The sequence below is a fragment of the Coturnix japonica genome, chromosome 6 (assembly GCF_001577835.2).
Source record: "Coturnix japonica isolate 7356 chromosome 6, Coturnix japonica 2.1, whole genome shotgun sequence".
In the NCBI taxonomy this organism is placed as follows: Eukaryota; Metazoa; Chordata; class Aves; order Galliformes; family Phasianidae; genus Coturnix; species Coturnix japonica.
Genome location: NC_029521.1, coordinates 29,521,253 through 29,532,722, shown reverse-complemented (window position 1 = coordinate 29,532,722; position 11,470 = coordinate 29,521,253). Strand labels below are relative to the sequence as shown.

Below are 11,470 nucleotides of genomic sequence, written 5' to 3'. Positions count from 1 at the left end.
GCCATGAGTGTGCTCCAAACACAGGAGTTTTGGAATCCTTAGTTCAGGTCACTCAGAAGGGATATAGGTGAAATGAAGCCCTTGGCTTGGGTGGAACAACACTGATCCCAAAACTTAAGACTTAGAAGGATCTATGGAAGCCTACTACTAATACAGGTATTGTTCAAGGCTCTTCCACCACTTAACAGCACAGAAGCAGCGTTAAGTCAGTTCTATCTCAGCAAAAAAGTAGCCACTGCCCAGCTGTGACCAATCAATAGTAAGAAATGTGATAGAAACCATATTGAGAACACCAGAAAATGCATCTCCCTCACAAAGAGCAGCTTCTAGCACTGTCTTTCAAACCAGCAGAGCTACCTTTTCCCATCAGTTCTTCCCCACAAGCAGACAGATGACAAATCACCTTCCCTTGCAGTCAGTGGAAATTAAAGGGGCTCAGTACTTTACAGCCAGACTCCAATTGCCCAATGGGTGCTGTATTATACTCTATTTGACTACTCCATACTCACACTGCTCTGATCCTGCCTCCCAAATGTACTTTCTTGAGGAAATAATGCAGTTCTGATTTATTCTTAGGGCAGTGGAGAACTGATGTACTGAATTACTCATGGGTAGGCTGCAGCATTATTAGCATTCATTAAAAGCCCAGAGAACAAATTAAGTTGTCCCCATACAGCAGGAGCAGACCCAGAGCCTGAAATCAAGTCCCAGCCTCATGGTCTGCGTGCATCACTGCGAAACACGTGGGCAGTTCTGCAATGTCCCATCACAGGTTTTTTCTGCTGTAAACTCCCAAGCTAAGAACAGGAGGAGAACATATTTCAGCTTCCTTCTGGAGGCAGCTACAGAAGGACTGCAAGGTTTCTATAGTAATAAATAAAACACAGTAAATTAATTTTTAGGGCCCTGAACTACCGTAACACACCAGGCATTTCATAAGCAACATTAGAACCATAAAACATCCAACAAAAAGCACAGGGAATCGGGGGAACATAAATACTTAACATTATATCACTGTGCCTTTGCCAAAAAGGTATTAGAGGCTCACAAAGAGATCTTGGCGCTCATCTCCAGGTATGTAATCCTCTCTACTGCCATGTGAGCAGTGCTGAGATGCTGCAGCACTCACAGCTGCTTTTCCATCAGACCAAACCTGTACAGCAATTTTCTCACCTCAGAAGGGATGAGGATGCTCAGGAGGACACTGGGATGACAAGACATTTTCCAGAAGTTGTGCAATTGCCAAGACTTTGCCACAAATAAATAATTCACCATAAGGCATCAAACTAGAAAATCCACCTCTTTCCATGCCTGGTCCTGGTTTGAAGGCTGACACGAGCATAACACATCAGTTATTCTGCACCAAAAACTGCCCATCAACTGCCTAAACCTTCCTTCAACTTTAAACCATTTCCCCTCATCCTGCTATTAATTACCCTTTCAAAGAAGGAAGGCACAAATACAACAGGGCACATGTACTCACCTTCCCCAAAGATTTTGATTCCCATAGTGAGACCACAGCAACACCACATTCCACAGCAGCATGGTTTAGTTTGGTCATGGAACTCCATCACAAAGAACCCCACTACCATTCCCCAAAGCAGCCAGCCCAGGCTGATTATTAACACTAATTAGTACTTGATTGGCAGCATTGGATTTGAGGGAAACAGAACTGGAGCCACTCTCCTGGCAGGTGGGAGAAGGCTCATCATTAATGGTGGGATGAGCACAGGTTGCAGGGAAAAACAAATTGCATTGAATCACAGCTGGCCCTGAGCTTAGGGCTTACTTTTACACCTGAATCCTAATTCACATTTCTGGGTTTGTAGCATTTACTCCAGAGCTCAACCAGCAACAGGAACCTAACAAGTAAAATAAAGCTTTATGAAAGCAGTGGAGGTGACTGTTGTCCAACTTGGTGATCTCAATGCACATCTGTGATGGAACTGCTGGTGCTGCAGGTCCTTTATAAGCCTGCCATGCACAGGCAAGTTAAAACAATGTGGATAAAGTCCAAATGAATTTGTCTTTGGAGTTCAGTTTATTTAGGAATAAATCTTTGCATCAATGTATGCTGCACAGCAATTGTGCAGGCTCCAGCTGCATTTGCAACTTAGCAACTTTGCAACGTGCAACTTAGCATCCTTGTGTAGAATAAGTAAATGCAAACGATACCACGTTCCATCAAGACAGGACATGAACAGAGAGGCAATAATTTACCCTTCAGAGACAGCACAGGCTATTAAGGAAAGCAACATACATGGAAAGGTGGTGCTGAGCTTAATTAACAATGCAAACTCAGGAAGCTAATTTAACTCAAAGTATGGCCATTAGAAGTCTTTGGCGAGTGTAATTTATCCACAGCAATTACTGGCGTGTGCTCATGGAGATAACTCAATGAAGCATTGCTTCATCAGTGGCGATGGGATGCTTTCAAGGGCAGTATTTATTTTAAGACCAGAAGCTGTGCAGAGGGAATGCCTTTACCTCGGTTATCTTTAACCCCCATCCAACTACGAGCACAATTCTGCTGTGGAGATGAACTTGGCCTGAAGCACAGACACAGCTTCCTATTCAGGTAGATCTGAAAATGACTGGACATCGAAGATCCTCTGGGGACAAGGAAAGTTAATTAACAGTGTATTATCTTGAGAGTGTCTTTCCTAAGCCCTGGAGGTGCCAGCTAATGCCATTACTGCCTCATTTATAGTGACAGCCCTCTCGACTCTGCTGTTGCTCCCTTAATTTTGAGGGCAGAAGGAGTCAGTTCCTCATTAAATATTTGTATTTTCTTCTGAGTTCCTTTGTTTTCCAATCTCTTTCATTAAGAGGCCTTCATGACATACTTACCCTGTGAAGAATTCAGTCCCTGCTGCTGGATAATTTTTCTTCCACCAAAATACATCAAGATGAAAACATTACATTCCTATTGGGACCACCGTAATACCACAGCCACTAATCAGCCTTTAGCTGACTTGCTTTTTTTTTTAACACAGCCAGATGCTTTAGGGATATTCTTCTCATTGCCTCTTCTCCACTCCCAGTGCTAATTTTTCCTCTTTTTTATTCTTTTTTCCCTGTTTTTAGGACACTCATTTTACTCTTCCCTCCCAGTTTCCTCATTCTCGGTTTCACTGGTACCCACCAGCCACATCTCCTGTGCAAGGCATAACCATCCAGGTCTCTAAAAAGACTGGCATTCCTATAAGCTGTGTGACACAAAAGTCCTTGCTCTCAACTGTAGCATCTTGGCACTGCTATGGGTATAACAGCAAGGGAAACTCAGCTGAGAGACTTATGTCAATAAAACATAAATACAACAAAACGTACCATGGATTTCAGGAGTTATTCCTCTCTCCTACATCACATCACCTCAGTGAGCGAAAGGCGCGAGGAACGAATATAATTTCCACCTGTATTTCTTTATGAGATGAATTAATGAGTTTCTGCTGTCATTTGCGGTGAGAAATATGGAGAGCGCATATTATTTTCAGGATCTCAAGAGTGTGAGAAAACTTCAGAAGCATGAAATATCTCCCCCCTCCTACCCCCCTTAGCAAACCCTTTTGTGCAGTTGTTTTATAGCCAGCAGGAGGAAACCGTTGGAACTTTCTCTGAGAATTGATGACTGCTGGTAAAAGAGATCCTAATGATTTGGGTCACTTTGAATTATAAAAGTCATCACTGTACTTTTGACTGTGAGCTTCTTGCGGAGAGCAGCGTTGGAGTCACCATCCTTGGAGATGTCCAAAGATTGTCTGAACACTGTCCTGGATAAACAGCTCATGGTTGGCAACCCTGCACATAGCAGGGTGGTTGGGACTAGATGATCATTGTGGACCTTTACAACCCAGGCCATTCTGTGATCCTATGGTTCTTTATGCAATGCTCATTGTGCAGGATGGTTGGAGGAGATGGCCTCCAGAGGTCCCTTCCAAGTGCACATCACACTAAAGTAAAGGGGGAGGCACCCCAGGATTTTCCCAGAGCCGTGTGATGCAGAGGGCTGAGGCATTTACACTGACTATTCACACATTAGCTGGAGGGAACAGCCCCAGATACCAGCCAAAAAGAGGGCAAAATGTTATGTTACAAAGTCACTGCCTTCATTTCAGCACAGAGCAGCGCTTACATGTAACAGGAGGGAGTGCCAGGGGAGCCCTGCTTTGTGCATCTTAATTATACTCAGTTTCTTCATTATTTCTTTGAAAGCTCTCACTTTCAATTACACATCAATTGAATGAGTTCTGTGTCCTCCTGGCAAGATGTTGCTAAAACCAAAACCCACCACCTCTCCTGCAAACAAACAAACAAACAAAGCACGCAAACCAGCTTAATTGGGGGAAGGCAGCTTTCCACACACACAGCTAGAGCTGTTGCTGCAGAGCTGGGCAGCCCCCAGCCATGGCCAGGACCCTGCTGGCTTTGCCCCATTTTCTTCATCAAATATATTCATAGAATATAACTTTGTTGTGATTTTATGAAGGAGAGGAGTTATAAGCCTAAACATCTTGGCAGCATTGGGCGGAAGAGGTCATTTGTACAGCACAGACCACAGTGGTGTAAGAAAACAAAGTATGGGAAAATACTAATAGTTGCTAGTAGGAAAAAAAAAATCCCCATTTTGAAGAACACAGCAAGGAAATTGGAGGAAATTGGGCGCAGAGATGCCCATGGAGCAACACGGATCTCCCTGCTGCGCAACTCTGAATGGACAAAGTGTAACAGCAGTGAGAAAACCACAGGTGTGGTGCTTGGCATGGGAGAAGTTTTATTTAAAGTAAATAGGATTACAAACACATTCAGTCCATTTTCCTTCTCTTAGCACATAACACTATGTGCCAGAATGTGTTTTATCAGCAACTTGTATCAATACAGGAACAAAGGGAAGTGATGTGATGTCAGAAAGCCTAACCTAGATTGCACCTGTTAGCAGGGATGTATTCAATCTTTTCCAGCCTTTGTCCAAAGTCCCTTTCTTTTGGATTAAAAATGACTAACCTGGATGTATCTACAGTCAGGATTTATAGGATTAAGCACACCCAATGGACATGCTTGCACCCAAAGAGTCACTGACCATGAGCAGAGTCTTTAAAGTCTTTTCCAACCTGAGCAGTTCTATGATGCTATGGTTCTATGATAAAGATGAGAGCTAGCAGGGGACACCAGAGGAGTTCAGGCTATTAACATTTGCAGACAAAAAAATTCCTGCTGCCTTGCTTGTGCCTTTCCATTAATGAATTTTGACATATGGAGGTCGAGTTTTCATTACCATGGTGTAATTTAAGGAGATCTCAGCAAGCAGCTTGCTAGAGCCCCCACTCCGACGTTCCTTTTGCTGCAGGCAGACTTTTCTCCTGCACATGCAGTGTTTTCTTTAAAAGGGAAAACTAACCAGCAGTTCTTTGAATGGCCAGTCACTGAACAACATCCAGTGCCAATGAGATCTCGCGCTGCCTGGTGCTTGTGTCCTGTTCCCCTGGTTGGATCTGAGCTGTTTTATAGCTCTGTTCTGCAATCATCACATGGGTTCCAGCTCAGCCACCTACCACTGCACCTAGTCACGATAAAAGCCCAGTTGAGGAAAAGCTTAGAGCAACTCCTTGACTTTAAATATTGAAATCTAACCACCTCAGTGGGAATTGAATTAAGCACACGCTGTTCTTAATAGGTATGATTTTCTGAACAATTTCTTCCACTAAAAAAGGACAAAATCTCTCCTGTAAGGTTGTATCAAGTAGTCAGAAACGATGATTACCTGGTTTGCCGTCCTGAATCACCAGCTTCAAAACCTGCTTTCATCTATTGTATCTTAACAAACCGTGGGCTGTTTAATCATCTCATTATAGAAGCAGAAGAGTGAAAAAGAAACACAAGGGAAAGCCATGAGCCTGGTCAGGATTACAAGGGGAACCTGAAGGGTTGACTCCAATGAATGTGAAACCTTTAATTAAAGTATTAAAAGTCTTCATTCTGAAGGCTGTTTCCGTCTTCATGGCAACCAGAACCCATCAGCCCCAAGGCTTCCCATGTGCTGGGTTAACACACAGCTTGGGCAGCCCGGCCATTGGCTCTGAGCTGTGGCAATGCTCATCTACACACCTGGGCACCATAAAGAACTTTTAAAGAGCCATTAATTATATTCAGGCTTGAGGAAAATTGTCTTTATGCAAATGAGAAGCTCCAGAGTCGAGTTGTAGGACATTTCATGAAATCTCAGATAAAATTTATTGATCTTTTGGAAAACGCTTCAAGGGAAAAACCACCTCTGAGCAAACAGTAAAGGACTCTGCTTAGTGTAAAATATGTAACTAAAGGGAGTTTTAGATTGGATATAGAAAAGGAACTCTTCACTATGAGCACAGCACTGGCACAGTGTGAACGTGGAATGGTGGGAGGTGTCCCTGGTTGGGTACTGAGTAGCCTTTAACATCCCTTCCAACCTGAACCTTTCTGTGATCCTGCCATCCTAATAAAGTGAAGGATCTGTGCATATCATCCACTGTATAGTGATCAAATAAGCTTGCTACTGTGACTATCAGAGGGCTGGAGCACCTCTCCTGTAAAGAAAGACTGAGGGAACATGTTGCCCAAGGAGGCTGTGGATGCCCCATCCCTGCAGGATTCAAGGCCAGGCTGGATGTGGCTCTGGGCAGCCTGGGCTGCTGGTTGGTGACCCTGCACACAGCAGGGGGTTGGAGCTGGATGAGCACTGTGGGCCTTTGCAACCCAGGCCACTCTGTGATTCTATGATTCTACCAACCAGCTGTCAGCAGCTGATACATCTGTATTGACTTTTGTGAGGCTGAAGAAAAATTAATGTGTTAATCTTAGCAAAACACTGGAAAATGCAGAAGCTTAATATGTGTTTGGACCCTGCCTGAACATCAGCACCAGGCAAGCTAAGATCTCAGTGAAAATAAAACAAAATGTACCAATTCTGTCACAATCTGACATTCATAAACAAACTAAGATGTTGACAGAGACAGCAGTGTGAAATCACTCAGCAAGCACAGCAGTAATCGCGCTCAAGTGAAAAATCTTCCCTTCTCCTGTCTGGGTATATGGGTGAGAAAGAAGTGCTCTCTCTAAACAAACAAACAAACTATATGATAAATAGCTTAGTCAATAATTGTCATTTTGAAAGAAAAATGTTACTATGAGCTGCTGAAAAGATCAGATTAATGCTTTTAGGTAGATGAGGACTGGCACACATGAAGGTTACACACTGTTGTAACATTCACACACCGCAGCAGAAAGGACTAAGGAGACTGCAGTCCCCATTGAGGCCATATCACCACAACCAACACACCATTCTCATCTTCCCTTCTGCTCTTATCTGATTGAGGGGAAGGCAGTGGCTAGAATATGTAAACTCAAATTCAATGTAAAGATTTATTTGTGAGGAAGGTATCTTTATCATAGAATCATAGAGTCATAGAATGGCTTGGGTTGAATGGGACCTCAAAGATCATGAAGCTCCAACCCTCCCCACCCCCACAGGCAGGGCTAAAAATCTTCACATTTAATACCAGACCAGGCTGCCCAGGGAAAGCCCACCCAGTGCTCTTTAATCATAGGAGAGGTAAGAAACCCTGAACGTGTAGTTGCAGAGCCTGGATTTAAAACAGAATAAAATCTAGTTTGATAAGTGTTGATTTCACCTATACAGTCCAGCTGTACAGAACCTGACAGTACCCACTCTGTTTTGCCAAAAAGCACTGGGAAGCAAAGTTGTAATGCAGTAAAGCATAGGGGAATCGTAATGGTTAGTAACGATGGGTTGCATGCAAGTGCAAGATCTGATGGAAAAGGGAATAAAAGGTAGAAATAAACTTGATTTACCACTTTCGGGTTGTGTTCATTATGGACTTCTCTTGGTAAGCAACAGCCCCTCTAAGAATAGAGAATTATTGCCTTTGGTAGAACTAATATTAAAACACAAGGAATCAGACTCAGTAAATCAACACCACAGCTGAGGATTTGGAAATATTCATAGGAAATGAAAGCTTTCTCTCCAGCTCCTGCTCTGCCCTGCTCAGACAGCACGGGCTGCAGGGCCAGCTCCGGTGGTGTTGGCAGCTCACCAGGCTTTTCCATTCCTCCCATTAATTCAGCAGACACCCCGCAGGCACTGCTTGCACACAACTGAAATTGCTTGCACCCCTGGGAGAGGGAGGGAGGTCACTGTGCCCTCCCAGCCTTGCCCAGTGCCTTTCATCAGGGAGAACTGCCAGGGATGAGAAGCAGATCACACCGAGCTGTTCTTTGTGAAGATGGCCATTGCTGCCAGGAGCAGCTCCTTCTTCTACACTGACCAACGTGCTGGACAAGGGTAAAGAAATGGTGTCCCAAAGCTGGCTGGATAAAGCCTAACCCCTTGGTTTTATCTCTCAATAGAACATCAAAGCTGTTGTCACTTGTTGCCAGTGCTAAAGCACCCTCTGTGAAAAGCACAAGATAGGAAGCATACACAATCTGGATGAATAATTATTTCAAGCCACCAAGTATGTAAATTCCTAACATCTCCATTGCATATTAATGTAAGTCCAGGTCTCCAGTGTGCTCTGGTTTAACTGCACCACAAACACTCAGTCTTGTTCTGTGTGGGTCATCCTGTGTGGGCTGCCTTGTTGAGAGCACTGTTCACAGGTTGCCCAAGGAGGCTGTGGATGCCCCATCCCTGCAGGCATTCAAGGCCAGGCTGGATGTGGCTCTGGGCAGCCTGGGCTGCTGGTTGGTGACCCTGCACACAGCAGGGGGTTGGAACTGGGTGAGCACTGTGGGCCTTTGCAACCCAGGCCATACTATGATTCTATAATTAAGCACAGCCTTGCCACCTGATGCTTTTGCTTAGAGGGATTGCTACTTCTCCACCCCAAGCAGACTGAAACCCATTCTTATTTTCACCAAGAAATTCACAGATTTATAACATCCTTTTCAGTTGCAAAGACAAAAGGTTCCTTCCTTTTTGCTCTCTGCATGACCTGCTCAGCACAACCCTCAGCCACCTGGAAAAAAGGAACCTGAAATGCAGCTGATCACCAAACTAACATCCCTTGCTCCCTCTCATGCAGGAGCTGGAGGTTACCCAGCTGAAATGGGAGCTTCAAGTCTCAAGCATCATTCTCCAAAGAATATAGGAGTCACAACTTAAATGTCTTCTTACTGGATAGCCCTGGAAAACAACGACATGAACAAGGGAGTTATACCTGGAATGCCTTTATGTCATGGCTGGTGAGTTCAGTTTGCTATTTCCTTTAGTGCAGGTGTACAGAATTTGGGTATTTGTAAACCAGAGGTTTTGGAATCCCATTTATTATCAAACAAACCAGCCAAAGCTCTGCTTACATACCCAACTGCATCCACTGCAGCTGCAGACCACATTGTATTGTGCTGAGGCTTCATACAAATACAGAAGCTCTGTGTATGTGTGACAAAGTGGGTAAACCAGAGGCATTTTAAACAAACAGCCTGGTCTGCATGGGGACACGCACAGCACAGGCTGCCAGCACCCTGCAAGGACTCGACGTGGGGGCCAGCAGCAAACCCAGCAATTAAAGGGCTCCTCAGCAGGGATCCAGCATCATTTTGGATGCTCGATTAAATCTGAAATTCTTCGGATAAATTATCATCAGCTCCATGGGCTGACACAAAGATGATCTTTTGTGGTTGGGAAAATAAAGGGGTTTTATTCAGAAACGCCACAGAGGATTGGGGGGGTGGGGGCCATGCCCAGCTCCAGGGTCATGTCCCGCTGTCCCTCCCCACTCAGGGAGCCCATCACCACCCCAACATATCCGAGAGCTGTGCCTTGCAGTGAGGTCATCCCAGCTGCACACCTGGACAGAGGAGAGGAAGGCACCTCGGGCATCCATGGGGCAGGAGATCAGCAGGAAAGCTGGGACAGGCTACTCTTGCAAGGGGGAGGGAAAGCCACCTTCCTACCTAGCTTGCCCCGTGGTGATTCCTTTCAGTACCTAATAGGGGGCTGTAAGAAAGAAGGGGACAGAGTCTTCAGCAGCAGCGTCTGTTGTGACAGGTCAAGGGGAAGAGGTTCCAAACTAAAAGATGGGAAATTTAGACTGGATATGAGAAAAAAGTTGCGTACAGTGAGGGCACTGAGGCACTGCATGGGCCACCCAGAGAGGTGGGGGTGGTCCCTGTAGACACACAAGGTCAGGGATGGGCTCACAGCACCTGATGGAGCTGTGGGTGTCTCTGAGCATTGCAGAGGGTGGCAGCAGCCGGCCTTTAGAAGTTCCTTCCAACTCAAACCATTCTATGAACGCTCCGCCATTCCTCGTGCGTTGGATGCTTTCAAATCCCAACGGAGAGCGCCTCCCACAGCCCCCCAACCTTCACTTCACCCTAAGCACACACATCCCACTCTTTCTCTCATCTCTCTATTTATAGGCCTATAAAATTGTACAGTTACACATTACAAAAATACTCCTTCCTCCACCTCAGTGCATCTCGCCGTGCCCGGGGGCTGCGCTCACACAGGGACCCCCAGCGGCTTCTCCGCTGTCTCCGGCCTCCAGCCGCCTCTTCCTCTTCCTCCTGAAGTTGCCATTGTCGAACATTTTCTCGCAGTTGGGGTCCAGCGTCCAGTAGTTGCCTTTACCTGCGGGGAGATGGATGGTGCAGCGCACATCGCTCCGGCCCCGACCCACCCGCCCCGACCCCACTATCCAACTTACCCGGATCATCCTCGTCCCGCGGGACCTTCCTAAAGCAGTCGTTGAGGCTGAGGTTGTGGCGGATGCTGTTCTGCCAGCCCGCCTTGCTGCGCTTGTAGAAGGGGAAGTTCTCAGACACATATTGGTAGATCTGGCTGAGGGTCCGCCGCCTGCCCGGCGCGCTGTGGATGGCCATAGCGATGAGCGCTGAGTACGAGTAGGGCGGCCGTGCCGGACGCGGCCCCTCGTGCTGCGGGAGCGGGGACCCCCAGCCCCGCTCGGTGCACGGCGATGGGAACGGAGCAGCGGGAGGGTACGGGGCGGCGGGGCCGCCGAGCCACGCGTAGGGGCTGCCGGCGGGCGGGCGGAGAGCCGCGTCCAGCAGCTCCCGAGCGAGGGGCGGCTCGGCGGGCGGCCCGAAGGGGTGCATGCTCCGGTGGCACCGAGCTGCCTGCCCCGACGGCGCGGCCGCCCCCCGCCCGCTTTAAATAGCGCCCGCGGCCCCTCCGGCAGCACCGCGCTGCCCCGCGCCCGGCTACAGGAGGGCCGCCCCCGCCCCACGCGTGTCCGCTCCCCCGGCCTCGCAGAGACCCCTCCTCCCTCCGCTCCCGGCCCGCAGGTGCGATGGGGATGAGCCCGGAGCGCCGCAGCCGGCCGTGCTCCTGCTAGGACTACCACGAAGGCACAAGCGGTCCGGCATCAGCATGTGCGCTCCTAGTACTGAACGCTGCCGAATTGGAGCAAACTCCTTTTCCCACTTAGAGAAAGCCGCAGGTGCCCAACACAAC

The 11,470-nt window shown here is 47.1% G+C and overlaps 1 protein-coding gene across 1 annotated transcript; it reads right to left on the bottom strand.

Moving 5' to 3' along the window:
• Positions 1 to 8,768: 8,768 nt before the first annotated feature.
• FOXI2 (forkhead box I2) lies at positions 8,769 to 11,112 on the bottom strand. The gene is made up of 2 exons (XM_015867479.2): positions 10,704 to 11,112; positions 8,769 to 10,627 (listed from the first exon to the last, which is right to left on the bottom strand). Exons 1-2 carry the CDS (start codon positions 11,110 to 11,112, stop codon positions 10,467 to 10,469), a joined length of 570 nt encoding a protein of 189 aa, XP_015722965.1. The 3' UTR covers positions 8,769 to 10,466.
• Between the last annotated feature and the right edge of the window lie 358 nt (positions 11,113 to 11,470).

Coding starts and splice junctions, on each gene's coding strand:
- FOXI2 (XM_015867479.2), bottom strand. CDS start 11,112: ATGCACCCCTTCGGGCCGCCCGCCGAGCCGCCCCTCGCTCGGGAGCTG. Junction 10,628..10,703: donor GCGGGACGAGGATGATCCGG/GTAAGTTGGATA, acceptor ATCTCCCCGCAG/GTAAAGGCAACTACTGGACG.